The 20,264-nt window shown below is 35.6% G+C and overlaps 1 protein-coding gene across 1 annotated transcript; it reads left to right on the top strand.

Annotated features, from left to right (window-relative positions):
• Window positions 1-4,464: 4,464 nt before the first annotated feature.
• LOC311170604 (sulfotransferase 1 family member D1-like) lies at window positions 4,465-19,256 on the top strand (the record flags this gene model as incomplete). The annotated part of the gene is made up of 7 exons (XM_084232992.1): window positions 4,465-4,603; window positions 7,396-7,521; window positions 7,926-8,023; window positions 10,279-10,405; window positions 11,773-11,867; window positions 14,976-15,156; window positions 19,144-19,256. The coding sequence occupies 7 exons, from the start codon at window positions 4,465-4,467 to the stop codon at window positions 19,254-19,256; spliced, it is 879 nt and encodes a 292-aa protein (XP_084089118.1).
• Between the last annotated feature and the right edge of the window lie 1,008 nt (window positions 19,257-20,264).

A 20,264-nucleotide genomic window follows, 5' to 3' on the forward strand; every position in this document is an offset into this window, starting at 1 on the left:
AAGGGATCTCCATTATCCATATACCAACAACAGAACTCAGTCATATGCCCCAATCAAACTGCCAGCAGACTGAAAAATAGCCTTTGTGCTCAGAAAGAGGTAGAAGTGTGTGACTGTATCGCATTTTCTCTGTTCTAGCTGCTGCCTTATTAGCAATGCCTGAAATTGTGTTTGGTACCCATTAGTTCCCAGAAATACTATAGGAATTGGTTATTTGGGAAGCTAGAGGAACAATGCTTGACTGTGAATGTTTTAAACTTTAGTTTTTTTATGTTTTCTTTTCAAGGCAGATGTCCATGAAAATCAGAAAATATTAATAGGAAATTATGCAATACCAATGTAATTGAATCATAGTCCAATGCTATCATAAATTTATATTTGCACTGTCATGAACAAAAGAATCAATTTAGTAATATTTATTGGTACTAAATTTTTATGGTATCTATAAATCCTAGGAATTTTAATTGTATATCTCCCCTAGTTCCCTCCCCTCCCCCCAATAATACGCAGGACCATCCCAGAACCAGTAGTAAGTCACCATCTTCTATTATTAAGACAGAACTGCTACTGGAACTTTATATAAGCATGGGTCAGTAAACATTCCTATTCTGGTGGAGACTACATGAAACCTGATATACCCTAGCAGTTATGCAGAAATACCCTGAAATCTTTAGTTTCCTACCACATAATTTTGCAATATATTAGCAAGCTCCTCCTCATTGCTGGCACTTAGTCATCCAGACATTATTTGTCCCTCCAATCATAGGGTCTTTAAAATGTTTTTTCCTGATTAGAAGATTGTCCTCTTTTCTGAATTAACTCTTGCTCATTTCTCAGCAGAAACATTTCGAAGTATTTTGATTATATCAGTTTCCCTCTATGGTTATACCTTTGCTTCATAGCACTTATCACCATTGAAAATTCCAATGAATTGGGGCCCCCCTCGTGGCACAAGATATTAAGTCTTAGCACAACAAAGCTATGGGCAGCCACTGCAGCACTAATTTATCCCAGGCCAGGGAGCTACCCACATGGTGCAGCAGACATCTCCTGACTCATCAGCTGCTCCCCTCAGCATTGTATTTTAGTCAGTCCTCCTGTTCCACTCTCTACTCTGTTTCTGGTGAATCCTCCCATCACCTGCTCACCTGCATCCTCTGGCCTACACCCTAGCTCTTATATGCATAAAAAATAAAATAAATTTAAAAAAAGAAAGAAAATTCCAATGTATTAATATGACCATTTGATCAGTTTCAGTTTCTATCGTTCTCACTCACTCCTGAGCACTGTGAAAATAACCACAAGACTTTTTCCTCATCATTAGATTCTTCAATGTACAGTGTCTACTAGATATTAAATAGTAGTATTAAAAAATATTTTTGAACTAATAGTACAGAACATGACTGGGTAGACTGTTGCTATTTTACCTACTGAAAGGCTAACATTTGTTCAAGGTTTATATTTATATAATTTACATTTATTTTGGGCAAAGTAAGATACTGGTAGTCTGGAAAGCATTACTAGATTGAATAAATATCTAAAGAATTTCCAGGAATATTTTCCCAGGAAAAATACATAAATTTCTTCTAGAAATCTTTCATCAGCACGTGTATTTGATATAAGTAGTTATAGAGAGTGAAGAGTCTATAAATCATAGAATGAATTGCAGAATCGGGTAGGGACATGAGGAAATTTGAGAAAGCATGGCAACATCTTACTGAACTTTTAAATATTTATTTTAGAAGTACTGATTACACACTATGTGGCAAGAGCTTTAAACACTTCTTATTTTGATAATTTTTAATGGATTAGAGAAAAGTAAACTAAAATCTTGATTTGGAGTGCAGATACCTCAGCTTTTTTTATGCCAGTCTACCAACTGTGTCTTGTGAAAAAAACAAGCTATCAGTAACTAGAAAGAAACAAAATAAGGCAAATGGAAAACTGAGGAACAATCTGTTAGGAAAAAAAGGACAATGGACAACCTATGAGAAATATTAAGTGGTGGCACAAACTGGAAAAGTAATCAGATTGTGAATTAAAGTTTAAAAGCATTAAAATTATTTTTTCCTGATGGCTACTACTCCCAAAATCTTATTTTGGTGGAGGAGGGATTAAAGGAGCTTGGGAAAAATAAAGTATTTTAGGACTGCTGCATAAATTTGTAAACTATGTATTACTGAAACAGTCTATAGCAGTCCTTTAAGCAAGGTCAAAGGACAGTGACAAGGTCACTCTCTGTGTGGGTTCTCACCTGTGCCCACAATCGCAAGAGTCAGCCTCAGGGGACAACAATAGGTTTTATTTAACAAACAGGGGAAACAAAGAGTTTCTAAGGCCACAAGTGGCCAGCTACCTCACCACAGACAGTATCCGCCATGTCCAGAAGTCCCCCCCCCCAAAAAAAAAGACAGAATGCAAAATGGTGCTGTCTCATCATTGAGAAACTGGAGCTGGCGGCACACCAGCAAGCAGTGGGCCAGGATCCAACTCACAGTGGCAGATGGAGGTGCGCCCAGTTAGGTGCGCTGAGATGATACCACCGCAGCCTTTAGCAACAGTGTGGTGCTCAATCCTGGCTAGCCCTGGGGCTGACCATCAAGCCTAGTCCATTGAGGTGGGCCTGTGTGTAGTGCAGCTGTTTGTTCTATTAGCCAAAGCTAGTGTACCTCTCTCCGTAAGGGGCCTCAATAGAGAATCAAGATGAGCCTCATCTGGTCTTGTGAAGACACTGTGCCAGGAAAAACGTTGTCTTTGGAAAAAGCAGCATTTTGGAAAAGCTGCCTCCCAACAAATCAGTGACTCTAAAACATGTCAACATCAAGATATGTGACATTATTAAAGTTCCCAGTTCCCAGAAGATAAGGCTTTAAATAGATAAGGTAAATTTTAACAGCCCCCTTTTTTTTCCTCAAATGCATGCATAGCATCAAATAAATATGAAAGTGCTACTTGTAACCTTCTTGGGACTGTATATAATTCTCATTTCTAAATGCCAGAAATCAGGCAGCTTTCCCTGATTACTTAAAGGCTGCGCCCAGGCTTGACTACACAATATAGTTTCTTTAATAAACTCACTTAATTTTGATTGTCTCAATTTATTTAAACCTGCAGTTCAAATTCCACTGTAGTGGATTATCAGTATTGTGGTCAAGAGAATTTCTCCTCACTCCAGAGTCCAGTCACTTTACAACATATCCCAGAAATCTTTGCATAAGAAAATGCTGTGTGAAGCAATCCACAAGTGTAAAGTTTTGGTGCTATTTAATATATAAACAGCGTATGAAATAAAGTGTGCAAAATCTCATTTGTTTTCGTACCTTCACTGATTCTTAATGTGTAGTACTGAGATTTCATGCTCCTGGTGTAAGGGTTAGAAAAGGACTCACACACTCCCAGTGTAACACAGCTGCATTTCCACAGCCCACAGCCCACACTGACTTCAAGTGCACAGGAATCTTTCTCCTTTATTGTAATCATTTGATAAAATTGGAGTGAAGGTGGAGAGAATATATCTTTCTATGGACATTGTGTTAACAAGATTTAATGCTGCTTAACTATTTGTAAGTTTTTTTAACCTATAGACTGGATATTCTCTGGACAAAAATTTGGTTATATAAAATAATCAAATAACTCAATTTCTACTTTGTTAAGCGCTTTTTAAGGCTTGTGCAGATTGGTCATTGCTCTCAAATTCCTCAAGATTAAAAATACACAACACTTAAAAGGGGACACTATAATGGGGGTTAATTGGTTTAATTGCTCTCAAATATTAAAGAGATATTAAAAGCACAGAACAGTAGTAGCAACAACCTGAGTGGAGCTCTAGGGTCAGCAGGAAACTAAAAACACAGAGCTAAATCCTTTCCCTGGACTACCATTAAACAGAGCCTTTTCTAATTGTTTTAGATAAAGTAACGGACTATTTGGTCCTATAGCTACTATTAGTGAAATATGCTTACTTCTTTTGATCTTTGGCCCTTGCTTTAAAAAAAAAAAAAAGATTTATTTTATTTATTTATGCATACCAGAACTGGAGTACAAGCCAGAGGTGCTGGGAGTGAGAGGATTCACCAGAGACAGAGTGGGGAGCAGAACAGGCAGACTGACTGAAATACACTGCTGAGGGGAGAAGCGGGCAAGACAGGAGAGGTCTGCTGTGCCATGTGGGTTAGCTCCCTGCTTGGGGATAGAACTTATGCTACAGTGACTACTGATCGTTTCATAGCACTGAGACTTAACCCCTTGTGCCATCAGGAAGGCCCTAGCTTTATTCTGGTGCTTCTTGAAATTATATTCTTGAAAGATACTAAGGACCCCCCCAGTATCATGGTTTCCCAGCAGTGGCATAGTTATTTATCAATTTAATAAATTAATCATTTAATTTTAAATTTGATGCTACTAAAACAACAACTTTTTAACATTCTCTACTTTGCTTAAAATCTAGTCTCAAAAATGGAAAACATGGAGGACTGGAATAGGCGGGAATTGGTGGATATTCAAGGGATCCCCCTCTTCTGGGGTATGGCTGAGGAGTGGTCCCAGATAGAAACTTTTGAGGCCCGACCAGATGACCTTCTGATCGCCACCTACCCCAAATCAGGTAACATTTCTTTTACTTTCCTTTTACAATTGAAATGACATTTCATTATCACTTTATATGTTTCAGGTTCGCATCATCTAAATTCTACATTAATTTCACTAAAAATCTAATTCTACCCTTTATCTTTGGACTTATTTGTAATCACTCATTAGTTATTGATCCATAGGTATAACTATTCTCACTGATATTCAGATCACTAGTCAAGAGAACACTGTAGCAGTTACTAGGACAGATTTTTTTCTCAAATTATATAAAAATTACCTATTTTTATCTATTCTGAAAGACTGCAATTACATAGGAACTATACCTTAGGGAAAATTATTGCTATGGTCTTGTTTATTTTTAAAATTCAAATAAAAATTTTTCAAACTGCATATGTAAATGACTTGGGCACATTAAAATCTATAAAATAGATTTATACAACTAAAGAGTTCATATTTAAATATTTCTTAGAATTTTAACATTTTAAACATTTATACATTTTTAATAACTTTTTGAAAATATTAATATTTTAAAATACTTTATATGTTTAGGATATTTTGTTACAAATTTGAACAACTACTGACCTCAGTATGTGATCTCAGAAAGGAGATTTTAAGGACTTCCCTGGTGGCGCAGGGGGTTGAGCGCAGATGTGGAGTTGGCCATGGCCTCTGCAGTGCAGGTTCCATCCCCGCCAGCTTTGGAGCAACCCACATGGTGAGCAGACCTCTCCTGACTTGCCCGCTGCTCCCCTCAGCAGTGTATTTTGCCAGCCTGCCTGTTCTGTTCCCTGCTCTGTCTCTGGTGAATCCTCTCACCCTCCTGTGCATCTGGCCTGTGCCCCGATTCTTGTATAATAAAATAAATCTTAAAAAAAAAAAAGGAGATTTTAAGATGACTTGATAAGAATCAATACCTTTTATTTCTCCAAATTCTTTTATGATAGTCTAACCCAGTGATAAATGTACACAGAGCTATAAAACAGATCACACCTTCTAGCTTTTTATGCCATTAATTTTTGAGCCCACAACCAACTAGCTGTTCTAATTACTAAAGATCTAAAGTAAGCTTCCCTTTATATTCCTCATTTCCTAAAAACATTGAGGAAAAGACATTTTTAAGAACTATACTGACTACTAATATTTTTAGATTACAAATGCTAAAACTGCTTCTAAGGAATTAATATAAAGGTATATCCATGTGCAAGCCATTCTTCAAAAATATTTCTGTGTGGAAACAGTAATTCCAAAGAGCACCTGCACCCCTATGTTTATAGCTGCACTATTTACAATAGCTAAGCTATGGAAACAACCCAAATGCCCAAAAATAGATGACTGGCTCAAGAAGATGTGGTACATATACACAATGGCATATTACTCAGCAATCAAAAAAGATAAACACATGCAGTTTGCAGCAACATGGATGGAGCTAGAAGGGATCATGTTCAGCGAAATAAGTCAGAAAGAAAAAGAAAAATACCGGATGGTCTCACTCATAGCAGGAATTTATAAAACCTAAATAAGAGACCAAGAAAAAGACTAATCAATTCAAAGTAATAATCAAAATCAACAAGCAACTATAAACCAGAGACACACTGTGGGGGGGGTTAGGGAGGGTGGGGAGAGGAAGAACAAGAGTCAAAATAAAGGGGGGGTGCAATTGTAGGGGAATATAACCATAATGAAAATGCATACATTGTACAAAGATGAAAAATGATGTAAGAATTATATATATATATATTTTTTAAAGATTTATTTATTTATTTATACAAGCACTGAGTACAGTCAGAAGCACGGGAGGATGAGAGAATTCACTAGAGCCAGAACAGGGAACAGAACAGGCAGACTGATGAAATACACTGCTGAGGGGAGCAGCGGGCAGCAGGAGAGGTCTGTCATACCATGTGGGACCCTCACCAACGGCCAGGACTTGAACCGGCGCTGCAGAGGCTGCAGGCAGCTTCTTAGCCCAGCGCTCAACCGCTGCACCACCTGGGGGGCCTGATGTAAGAATTATATAAAATAAAATATTTAAAAAAATATTTCTGTATGCATAGATTAATTACTTTATTTAATTTTTTTTATTTTCCACCTATGATTATTCAAGTTCACAACAATCATAGACATTTGTTAAAAAGGAAAGGAATGGGAACGGTTATTTTCTTCTCTGTTATAACTACTCTTCTAAAGCAATGCCCTGATAACCTGATCACTGGGGGCCATAGACAATTGACCATATTCTCATATACTATGGATAAATTTCTGAAAAGACTGGTGAAATATATTATCATAAAGTTCAAGGTAACTTAATCCTCCTTGTTCAATCAGGATCTGTTGTCTTTGGTTTGTGAGTCGTGCACTGGTCACCACAGCTGCAATGAAATTATTCCTTTCTGCACTGCTCCACCAAATGTTGAACTGTTTCAACTAAGTGCTCTTCAATCCCAAAAGGAAATAATCTCCATAATAGTAATAGAAAATTTTCAAATTGCTGGTCAGACACATTGAAATTGCCTGCTCCCCCGCAAGCCGACCCACCCACCACATTATATTTCTTTACTACGCCAGGTTTGATTTCCTTTTCAAATCTTTTGTAATTATATTTTTCAGATTTTATACACACCCCCCACATATACAGATGTCTAAGTTAGTTAAGGATTTCTCTAGGAAAAGGGAGAAAAAAGAAAGGGGATGTAAATGAAGAAATAATTTTGTTTTTGATAATTACACAATTTCTCTACCTCTATTAACACTCCCATACTCTTTTGACAGGAAAGTTTAGATATCCATCCATTTTATTTTTCTCTCCAGGAACAACCTGGGTCAGTGAAATACTGGATTTGATCTATAACAATGGGGATACAGAGAAATGTAAGCGAGACGCCATATACAACCGAGTGCCCTTCATGGAGATGATAATCCCAGGAGTCTGTAATGGTATATCCTATTAATGTTCAGTTTCACTGTAGGAGTAAATTTCTCTAATTTTTTTGTGGATTTTGGAGGCATCATGAAAAAATGATACTGTCTGTACTTGGACTGTTGAATCTTAAGTATCTATAACAGAAAAGTATTTGTGCCAATAATCATATATAACTTATGATTGTATATTAAGGATTGTATAGACACTTAGGAGGCTAATAAATCCAGTTATTTGTAGGCAACAAAACAAGCATAAAGTAACCAGAATTGATTATTGTTTATCTCATACTAAATTTCAGAAGTACATGAAGTCATATCAACATAGAGCCATTTTAGGTATATTTAGAAAGTCTTATATCACATTGTAATAAATTTTATGGTTCCATATTTATAATGCAGTTTAATTTTTGTGCTTGTAGGTGTTAAGGATTTGGAAGTCATGCAGTCTCCTCGATTAGTGAAAACACACTTACCCGTTCAACTTCTTCCTTCTTCATTTTGGAAAAATAATTGTAAGGTACAGATTTTTTCTAAAAATTTCTTGTTTATGTTATAAATTATTTTACTATTTATGCAGAAATTAAGATGAGATTGTAATGTCTGATAAATCATTCTGGAAATAATATTTTGGACCCTATAGCCAAATGTCAAAATAACACCAGTGACTCCACTGCCCTCGGTAAAAATTGCACACAGTGCCCAAACATTTAGAAACTATCAGATTTTCTATTTCCTAAGATACAATGTCATTATGTCTAAATTCTTTCACCAATTGTCTGAAAATAATAGATGTTTAGATAATCCTAGGAGCTGCTTCTTCATGAATTTAGTACAAATATTATTTAGAAATATGGATTTAAAACAATATGTTATGGATTATGAATTATATATAATTTTATAGATAAATTATTTTAGTCTTTTAAAAAATAATCATTTTAATTCAAGCATAAAACTTATAAAAAGTAGTGCATAAATCCTAAATATACAGCTTGATGAATTTTCACAAAGAAACCATACCCATGAAATCAGCATCAAATAAACATTACCCGTAACCCCAAAGTTTGTCTTTCTCTTTTTCCCTTTCATAATAATGTCTCCAAAGTTGGTCTTAATTTTAAAGTGATTAGTGAATCAGTTTTTTTCTTTTTTAAAAGATTTATTTATTTATACAAGAACTGGGCACCAACCAGAGGTGTGGGAGGGTGAGAGAATTCGCCAGAGACAGAGCTGGGAGCAGAACAGGCAGACAGACCAAAGACACTGCTGAGGGGAGTAGCGAGCGAGGCAGGGGAGATCTGCCACCATATGTGGGTCTCTCCCTGGCTGGCCGGGAATCGAACCCGTGCTGCAGAGGCTGCGGGCAGCTTCAAGCACTGTGCTCAACCCGCTGCACCACCGGGGAAGGCCTCAGTTTTTTTCTTTATGAGCACAATATTTTGTAATTTTTTGGAAACATCTTTCACAAAGCCATGAAGGTTTTCTTTCTGTTTACATATATCGGCTTCGTTGATTCAGTTATCCAATATCTAAGGATTTATCTAATATATATAACATAAGTAGTGATTTATTTTTAAAAATTTCTATGTAATAGTAGTCCCCCCTCTCTGTCTTTCCCTCTTCTCTAACAGCCTGATATAAATACACTCATTTTTCCCATGGATGTTTATTGCTAGTAAATGAATGTAATCTTATAAAATTCATTTAACAATCTATTAACTTTTTTGTAATTACCATTCATATTTCTGTACTCAAGCTCATGCTGTCAGTAAACAAAATAGATACTTACTTCCTTTTTCTTAATCTGGATGTCTTTTTTTTACTACTTTTCTTTGCCTTATTGAGCTAGCTATAACCTCTAATACAGTACCCAATAGGAGTATTTGGAGCATATGGTTTTGTCTTGCTCTTGCTTGTAGGGCTAATACATGATTATTGAGTATTTCACTGCCAAGTATAAGGATCTTTTTAATAAATGTCCTTTATCTATTGAGGAAATTATATTTCATTACTACTTTGCTATGATTTTACCCAAGGTGCTTGGCTTTTATCTCTTTTTTTCCTAAGACCTAACTTGTGGTTTTCTATTTTTCTGCTAATATGGTTACATCAATTTTCAAGTGATAAAACAATCGTAAATAACTTGTACTTAGTTGTAATGTAATGTCTTTTATATGTTGTTGGATCCAATTTGCTTTTTTATTTTATTTTTTAAATTGTGTTTGATCATGAGAGGGATTGGTCTAGAGTTCTCAATTTTATCATAAGTCTTTGTCATTATGATATAGTCCTTTTAGCCTTAAGGTAATGTTAGCCACATAAAATGAATTTGGAGATATTTTACTCTTCAATTTTCTGAAAGTGATTAGAATTGATATTACTTAAATCTTAAATATTTTGTTCCTCTCACTAGTAAAACCAGCTAAGCATGGGATTTTCTTTACCTGAAAGGATTTTTAACTGAAAATTCAATGTATTTAATCAAAATAACATAACACTATTTTTGTGATACACTTTTCCTTGATTTTTTTTTTTTTTGGTATTTTATGTCACAAGAGATGTTTTTTTTCTAGGCTAAAGAGAAAGCCAGGGTATGATAAATGGAAAATCTTTGCATTAAAACAATATGTACTTGTGAATATCCTATGTAAGGATAAAGATATAAATAGTCAGATTATGAAATGGAGAAGAGTGAATGAGCAGCTGGTCAAGGTAAGCAAGTGTTTGTAAGTGTTAAATAGAAACAAAGTGATGGTTTTGCATATCTCCCAACAGGTCGTTTATGTAGCAAGGAACGCTAAGGATGTGGTTGTGTCTTACTATTATTTCTACCAGATGGCAAAATTACATCCACTTCCCGGCACCTGGGAGGAGTTCCTGGAAAAATTTATAAATGGAAAGGGTGGGTGCAACTCTTCTATCCTGGAGTCCTATAAGGGAAAGCCTTTTTGCAAAAAGAATAAAGCCCAATGTAAATCTTGTATTTATTATAAACCTAGTATGTGTCCATTCCTCTACTAAAGCATTAGGAATTTTGTAGAAGAAGCAGATTACATAGTCATCTCTTCCTTTTAGAGATTTTTGTGGAATGTGTGACACATATTTTACAGTCGTCATTTTTAATAAGTGCTCAGTGACTACTGCCATGTGATTTCCTATCTTACTGTTCATGCCATTGTTTTGATTTTATAAATATTTCTTGAATTTTTCTCTACTGTGCCTTTTTTCTCTCTGAGCTACCACCAGAACCACCTTTAGCATTCATAGTTTTACCAACAGTGCCTTCAAGGCAATCTAGGTTTTTTTCTCTAACATTCATCTCACAGCTCATCCAGACTCTACCTATTACTTAGTTCATAAGTCACTTCCGGGCCTCCCTGGTGGTGCAGGGGTTTGAGCACAGCGGTGTGAGGCTGTCCACTGCATTTTGTGGTGCCAATTTGGCCCCGACTGGCTGGGGAGCAACCCACATGGCGCAGCAGGCCTCTCCTGTCTCTCCTGCTGCTCCCCTCAGCAGTCTATATCGGTATATCTGCCTGTTCTGCTCCCCGCTCTCTCTGGTGAATCTTTTCACACCCCACAACTCTGGCCTGTACCCCACTTCTTAAAAAAAATTCAAAAGTCACTTCCTTACTTTTAGGTATTGTTAACAGCAACACCCACTTAATACTACCAAAATCTATATTTGTTTGCTAGGACTGTCAAACCCATTCCATAAAGTAGGTTCTTTTCTCAACATTTTTTTTTATTTTCTCATGTTATATTGCTAGAAATCTGAGTTCAGTTGTGTCCAGAGTGGGTGTCTTCTGACACCTTTCTCCTTGTTTTTCAGATGACCATCTTCACATGTGTCTTTACGTGGTCTCCCCTCAGTGGTGCCTGTCTTGTAATTCCTCTTCTCATAAAAACATAGTGGATGAGGGCCCACTGTCAGTGGCTGTATTTCAATTTAATTACCTCTTTAAAGGTCCCAACTCATATTTCTATCATATTCTGAAGTACTAAGGATTAGGATTTCAGGAAAAAATTTTTGGTGGAGGATACAATTTATCTCATAACTGAACTGTTTCATTATTTCTTAATATGCTGTATATTCAGTGAGAATAGGGATTACTGATTTACTTTTTTTATCCAGTGTCCCCTCTTTCTTGAACTAATAAGCAATTGATGTGTATATATTGATGATAACAACTTGGAATAATATTTACTAATTATTTACTTCATGTAAATTAATTCAAGATTAATTTTGTAAACAATCTTTCAATTTAGTGGCTTTTGGTTCATGGTATGACCATGTGAAGGGCTGGTGGGAGAAAAGGAAAGATTATCGCATTTTGTTCTTATTCTATGAAGACATGAAAGAAGTAAGTGGCAATTACAATTTTTTTTATTTCAAGGAAACCTAAGGTTCATCTTCGTATCACATATTCTTTTCCTCTTGATCTATAAATATGATTAACCTACTAGCCTATTAATTTTGCCTTGGGAATTGATCTTTCACTCAATTCACTTCTTTCTGCCACTGTTGCTTCCTTTTAGTTCAAGCAAATATGGTGACTTACTGGACTAACTCATTTTGCTTCTCTTTGCATCCACTCAGAGAAAATGATCTTGAAATCTAAATCAGTGTGTGTACACCTCTTTCTTTAAATCTCTCTGTGGTGACTGTTGTGATGTGAAGTATAAAATCATTAAGGTGATTTATAGAGTTCAGCAGTATTTATTTTTATTTTTCATTTATTTTTCATTTATTCACTTAATAGTTTATTTATTTTCTTACTGTAGGGTAAATAAATTTTCTTACTGTAGTTTATTTATTTTCTTACTGTAGGGCTTTTCTGCCCTCCCTCCATTAGGATTGCCCTGCCTGATGGGGTACCTGCAGTTGTTATATTGTTGTAAGCTGTCTTGTTTACTTCTGTGGGCCATGGAAGGAATATTGAGGTAGTAACCGAGAGCAGCAAAAGCAGGAGAGAAGCAGGAGAGAGAAGCCCAGAGTGAAGACTTGCCAGGGGCTTGGAGGCCAAGTGGTCTCCTGGCCCCCTGACACCCTGCCTGCCATGTACCTGTTTGCCATAATACATGTAAAGCTCAATAAAAGCCTGAGAAAGCCACTGAGGGCTCCAGGACTCCTTTACGGGTCTGGTCTGCTCCGATCATAGATAACCTGCACTGTGGCCATCCTGCTCCTACACTTACATTGCTTTTTTTTTTTTTTTTTGACATTGATTTCTTCCCTCAGCTGTCATCCTCATAGTTCTCCCCAAACCATAGCCCCTGTGATCTCTTACCATAGTCCTTTGTTTTCCCCTCTAATTTGACCCCAGTGACTTCCCCTCCCCTGCTGTATGTCTCATATCTATGGTTAGCTGGCAAGTTTTATCTTTTTAATGACTCTTTGTTCAGTTTTTCTTAATTCTGCATATAAGTAAAGCCATTCAATATTTATCTTTTGTCCTTCTGACTTATTTCACTTAGTATAATCTCTTCCAACTCCATCCATGTTGCTGCAAATGACATGAGTTTATTATTTTTTTTAATCACAGTTCAGCTGTGTTTAGTCTCTGTCTCTCTCCAACCTAGTCTAATATCATCTGGTCCTACTCACTAAGTGAGCATATTTGGAATATTTTCTCCCACTGTTTTCAAATTAACATCTTATCTTTTATGTCTTAATTAAATACTACTTATTCCTGGAGAGCTTTCCTGACTGTATTTTCAAATAATATAACCTCGTTATTATCTATTAAAGACACTTTTGCTACTATTATTCTTTTTATAGTATCTATCACCACTTCTAATTATTTATGTACTTTTTTTTCTCTTCTCTACTATAATAAAACTACTTGGATGTAGAAAATAAATTTATCTTGTCAGTTGTTGTGGCTAGTTATTTGTTAACAGCCATTCTAACGACTGTGAAGGAATATCTCATTGCCGTTTTTGATTGCATTTCCCTGATGATTAGTGATATTGAGCACATTTTCATGTACCTTTGGTTTCAGTTCCACTGTTGAATTTTTTTTAATTGGATTGTTAGTTTCTTTGACTATTGATACTTTATATATGTTGGATATTAAAACTTTTTTTTTAAGATTTATTTATTCATACAAGAGATGGGGGTACAAGCCAGAGATGCAGGGGTGAGAGGATTCACCAGAGACAGAGTGAGGAACAGAACAGGCAGATTGACCAAAGTACACTGCTGAGGGGAGCAGCAGGTGAAGCAGGAGAGGTCCGCTAAGCCATGTGGGTTTCGAACTGGGGATCAAACTTGTGCTGGGGATCGAACTCCTGCTGCAGAGGCTATGGATAGCTTTACAGTTCAGTGCTTAACCCCCTGTGCCACCAGGGAGGCCCAATATTAAAACTTCTTAAGTATATGATTTGCAAATATTTTCTCCCAATGAATGGGTTGCCTTTTCATTCTTGTTAGTTTTCTTTATTGTGCAGAAACTTTTTTGTTTACTATAGTCCCTCTTGTTCATTTTTGTTTTTTTATACATTTGCTTTTGGAGGGAGAGCCAAAAAACAATGTCCAAGATCAATGTCAGGGAATTTAATACTGTGCTTTATTCTAGGAGTTTTGTGATTTCAGTTGTCATGTTGCAGTCTTTAACCCATTTTAATTTGGGCTATGTTGTAAGGTAGTAATTTGGCTTCAAACTTATGCATGTGGCTATTCAGTTTTCTGAATACCATTCATTGAAGTTTGTCTTCATTATATATCTTTGGCTTTTGGCTTCTTCATTGTAACTTAATTGCCAACATATATGTGGGTTTATTTTGGGCTCTAGGCTCTGATTCATTTTTCTATGTGTTTTAATGCCACCACCATACTGTTTTAATCACTATAGCTTTGTAGTATCCTTTGAAATTAGGGAGATTGATATCCCTAGTTTTTTTCCTTCTTTTCAAGTTAGCTTGGGCTAGAGTCTTTTGTGGTTTTATATAAATCTTAAGATTGTGTCTTCTATTTTGTGGAATTTTGATAGCAATTTCATTGAGTCTATAGCTGACTTAACAATATTAATTATTCCAATTTTGAGCATGGAATATCTTTCAATGTATTTGTGTCTCCTTTAATTAATTTGAAATTTAATTCTTATTTTCAATGCATACATTTTTTTAAACTATTGGGTGAAATGTGTTCCTAGAAATGATACAATTATAAAAGTGATTAATTCCTTAATTTCCCTTTTTAATAGTTTATTATCAGTGTATTGAAGCAATTGATATTTTAAAAAATTTGTGTGCTGAATATTTACTGAACATTTTTATTAGCACTAGCAGTTTTTTGGTGGCTCCTTTAGGTTTTACTATATATAATATCATGTTGTGTACAAAAACAAAAAAATACTTCTATTGTGATTTGTATAGCTTTTATTTCTACTTTTTGTCTACTTGCTCTCCATAGGTCTTCTAATACTATGTTACATAAAAGTAATCCTTTATCTTTATAATTTCTTTAGAACCCAAAACGTGAAATTCAGAAACTATTAAAGTTTCTAGAGAAAGATCTGCCAGAGGAAACCATGAATAAAATAGTTTATCACACCTCTTTTGATGTGATGAAGAAGAATCCTAGTGCTAATTATACCACAACACCAGAATGGGATATGGATCATTCTGTGTCTCCCTTCATGAGAAAGGGTAAGAACATCATATATAGTTTCTATTCAGTTTGCTGGCTACATCATGGACACTACATCATGGGTGTGTAGATAAGAGTGGTATTATAGAAAATGGAAAGACATATGCTGGAGAGAGAAAAATTTAGAAAAAAATAATCTTAGAGGAAATAATTTGTGACTAAGAAAGTCATTATTGATACAAATTTAGCATATAATATAGGTGTTTTTATGAGAAATGTTTGCTCAAGAATCTATGTAACAATAAGCACAAGACTTGGCAACCACTACTGTATCAAAGAATGTCCTTTATTTGTCTGAATTATCTAGATATTCTTCATATTAAAAGTTTTGCTGTGGTTGGTAGTTAGTTTAAGTGATCTTAGATATACTGATCTAATGGGGAAAGTGTCAACTTTTGAGGCTATTGTTATTGTAAATTGTTGCATCTTCAGCATTGAACTCAACCTATGGCTAGCATCCTACATGAAATATTCCTTTAATAAATCTTTGTTGTATGAATTGTACAAGTTCATGTATGTGAGGGAGATAAGCAAGCAAGCAAGCAAGAGAATGTATGGGAAAGAGAGAGATTCTTTTAGTTATATATGTATTATTCTGCTTTGCCATAAAATAACCCAATAACCTCAATCTCTGTGACTTAATAGTGCAAGGTTACTTTTTATTTGATTTTGAAGGATGTTAGCCACTGGTGACTGACAGTTTTGCTTAATTGTTTTTAACTCTGATCAATTTTGCTGGTCTCTCATGGGCTCAGGTACTTCTATCTTCTTTTTCTGAAACAGTGAAAAAACTGCCTATTTGTTGAATATTAGCAATATCATGGTAGAGATAAAAAGCTAGAGAGGTGGTAAAAACTTTTGAGGTTTTTGAAATTTCTATTTAGATGGGTTTGTATTTTGCACAGTACAAATTCAAAGCATATAAAAAATGCAAGCCTAAAATTAATGAGGCAATTGCTGGATCATATGGAAGCTCTATCTTTAGTAGGTCAAGAAATCTCCACACAGCTCTCCATAGTGATTGGACCAGTATGTACTCCCACCAGCAATGCAAGAGAGTTCCTTTTTCTCCACAACCTCGTCAACATTTGTTGTTGCTAGTTTTTTTAATATGTGCCATTCTCACTGCTGTAAGATGGTATCTCCTTGTAAGTTTTGATTTGCATTTCCCTGATTACAAGTGATGTTGAACATTTTTTCATATGTCTGTTGGCCATTTGCATTTCCTCTTTAAAGAAGTTTCTTTTTAGTTCTTCTGCCCATTTTTTTCTGGATTATTTTCTTTGTTTTTTTGAGTCTCATCAGTTCTTAGGTATTTACCCAAATGACACAGAAACATTAATTCCAAAGGTCATTGGCATTTCTATGTTTATAGCAGCACTATTTACAATAGCTAAACTATGGAAACAACCCAAATGCCCAAAAATGGATGACTGGATCAAGAAGAGGTGGTACATATACACAATGGAATATTACTCAGAAATCAAAAAAACACATACAGTTTGCAGCAATATGGATGGAGTTAGAAGGGATCATGCTCAGCGAAATAAGTCAGAAAGAAAAATAAAAATACTGGATGATCTCATTCATAGCAGGAATTTAGAAAACCTAAATAAGGGACCAGGAAAAAGACTAATTAATACAAAGTAAAAATCAAAATCAACAAGCAACTATAAACCAGAGACACACCATGGTGGGGTGGGGGGAGAGGGAAGGGGAGAGGAAGGACTCGGGTCAAAATAAGGGGGAGCAATTGTATAGGGAATATAACCAAAATGATAATTCATACATTGTGCAAAAATGAAAAATGATGTAAGAATTATATAAAATAAAATATTAAAAAAATTAAAAAAAATTAATGAGGCAAGAAGAAATCACTCATCATATAACAACAGTCAGTGATGTATAATCTTACAGGGAAGAAGAGAGTAAATACTTATTTTTTTTTTAATATTTATTTATACAAGAACTGGGGTACAGACCAGATGCGCCAGGAGGCTGAGAGGATTCACCAGAGGCAGAGCAGGGAACAGAACAGGCAGACTGATGAAATACTCTGCTGAGGGGAGCAGCAAGCGAGACAGGAGAAGTCTGCTTACTGTGTGGGTTGCTCTGAGGCCAGCGGGGATCGAACCGCACTGCAGAGGCTGTGGACAGCTTCACAGCACTGCCCTCAACCGCCTGCACCACCAAGGAGGCCCGAGAGTAAATAATTCTTAATACAATTTGAGATAGTTTTGGAGATAATGGTATTTTGGTGAGAGACAATAAAGGCACCATTAAGGGTATATTTAATTATAATGTGTCTGTGTATTTTAGATTTTTTTTTTTTAGAATGTTAGGAAATATGCCATGTATAAGTCTTGCTAGGAATATGTGGATCTCAACCAGGTGTGAATTTTCTGCCCAGGGCATGTTTGCCTACATATGGAGACAGTTTTGATGGTCATGACTTGGGATTTCTAGTACATAGGGGCATCTAATGTGTGGAGGTCAAGGATTCTCTTAAATATTCTACCATGCACAGGACAATTGATTTTCTGCTTTCAAAAACCAACAGCAGAAACATAAATGAATAAATAAAATACCAAAGTTGAGAGATCCTGAGACAGATTAGAAAGTTATTTTGGCATGTTTTCCTCCCAATGTTCCTTAAATACTGGGCTACCAAATATGTCTTCTGGGTTACCCAGTGAGATAGTCTAGGAAAATGACACAGTTTTTTTTTGTTTGTTTGTTTTGTTTTGTTTTTAGTCAGATAGTCATTGCAAATGATATGTCTGTATCCTTCCTTCTACTTTTAGATAGGTTAGCTATTTTGGACTTTGGATAATCTTATAATAATTTCTTGGACTCAGGGATTTACAAGTCTTATTTTTTATTTATTTATTTTTTTTGTGGCACCCTCGCTGGTGCCTGGGGAACGAACTGGCGCTGCAGAGGATGGCGGGCAGCCTCGCAGCCAGGCGCTCAACCGCTGTGCCACCAGGGGAGGCCCTAAGTCTTATGTCATAATAGAACATTTTTCAGAAATCACCACTTGAAGTGAGAAAATAGGTTTTTTTTAAAGATTTATTTATTTATTTATTTATTTATTTATTTATTTATTTATACAAGCACTGGGTACAGTCAGAAGTGGAGGAGGGTGAGAGAATTCACCAGAGCCAGAGCAGGAAGCAGAACAGGCATACTGACGAAATACACTGCTGAGGGGAGCAGCGGGCATGGCAGGAGAGGTCTGTGCTCCATGTGGGACCCTCGCTGGTAGCCGGGAATCGAACAGGCTCTGCAGAGGCTGCGGGCAGCTTAGCAGCCCAGCACTCAACCACTGCGCCACCAGGGGAGGCCTGAGAAAATATAATTTTAAATTGACTTAAAAATTATCTTTATCATGTTAGCAAGGCTCTTGAAACCAAAGAATAAAGATTTTGAGACACTGGATTTTCTCCTAGTGACATTTCTTAAAGCTATTTAAGGGATTATTTCTTAAACATAAGATACTGGAAAAATTCATAGCAATTATAATAAACTAAGAATGTTAAGGATTCCAGGAAAGATAGTAGTAAAAGGTGAGGACTAGAATTATGGAGTAGATATGACATTGTAAGTTAAGATTTCAAAAGAAATGTGTACTGATTCATAGGGAAACTGATTGTAGAAGGATGTTTTAAAATTGTGTTGGGCCTTCCCTGGTGGTGCAGCAGATGAGTGCTGGGCTGCGAAGCTGCCTGCAGCCTCTGCAGTGCGGATTCAATCCCCACTCGCTGGGGAGGGTCCCACATGGTGTGACAGACCTCTCCTGCCGCCCGCTGCTCCCCTCAGCAGTGTACTTCAGTCCCTCTGCCTGTTCTGTTCCCCACTCTGGCTCTGGTGAATTCTCTCACCCTCCCGCACTTCTAACTATACCCAGTGCTTGTATAAATAAATAAATAACTCTTAAAAAAAATAAAATTGTCTCATTTTTATCTTTTCACTTTTCTTTTCAGGTATTTCAGGAGACTGGAAGAATCATTTCACTGCAGCCCAGTATGAGCAATTTGAAGCAGATTATCAGAAGAAAATGAAAGGGTCTACACTGCACTTCCGTGCAGAGATCTAAGAAATATTCACTCTTCGTCCAACTCCATGAAATGGCACTTAGAAGGGAAAAAGTCTTCAAAAAATGTAGTAAAAGAAAATTCTGTATGTGTGTTTCCTGATTTTCTAATAATAGTTGTTTGTAATAAGCTTTCTAGGAATTTCAAAGTGTGCAAAAGAAAAGTCAGTGCTATCTCTGGTTTTAATTGCTTTCCAATGTTTTTTTTACTATTCTCAAAATTTAAAATCCATAATTTTACCTGTTTTATTCTTAAAAATCAAGTCCTTGGTTATTGGACTTGCCAACGAGGTTATTTAAGGGAGTCTTGAAGATGAATGGATTAGAACCAAAATATCTTCCTAAAAAACTTTAATTTCTCTTTGTTATATGCTTGGAATGATACCAGTGTAATTTAAGATCAATGACATTTTTGTGCAAGGAGTTATGAGAAATGTATTGCCCTAGAATAATTTTCTTTTGGATAAATTGTTAATCATAATCTTTTTAGTATTATATCTTAATACTAATGATCCAAAACAGCATCAAGAAGTTAATCAATAAATATATAGTACCAAAGTATCATCCACATCATTATGCTTTAGCTATTCTCAGAGAGAAAAAACAATAAGAAGTTATCATAAAATCAAACTAATCAAAATTTTAAATACCTCCTATGTATAAATAATATGCTTTAAGAATAACAAAGAATAAAACATAGATCTTAAATTTAAAGAACTAGAGTAGAATTAGGAATGAAAAGAAAGTATAGAGAAATATCTGTAAGAACATAAGAAGCCACAATACTAATAGCTGTTATATTAACAGTTTGCTATGTATCAATTACTATCTGTGTAATTTGCATGGCTTTACTTCAACTTGTCTTCATTCAATGCTTTAAGGTAAGTATTCTAACTTTTTCCAATTTTACTAATCAGTAAACTAGCAGACAGTGTAATTATATACCTATCTACATGTAAAATTATCAGCAAAACCACAGAGAAAGATTGATTTCTGATCTTTTTTCTTTTG

Source organism: Talpa europaea (genome assembly GCF_964194135.1).
Source record: "Talpa europaea genome assembly, chromosome: 5".
NCBI lineage: Eukaryota > Metazoa > Chordata > Mammalia > Eulipotyphla > Talpidae > Talpa > Talpa europaea.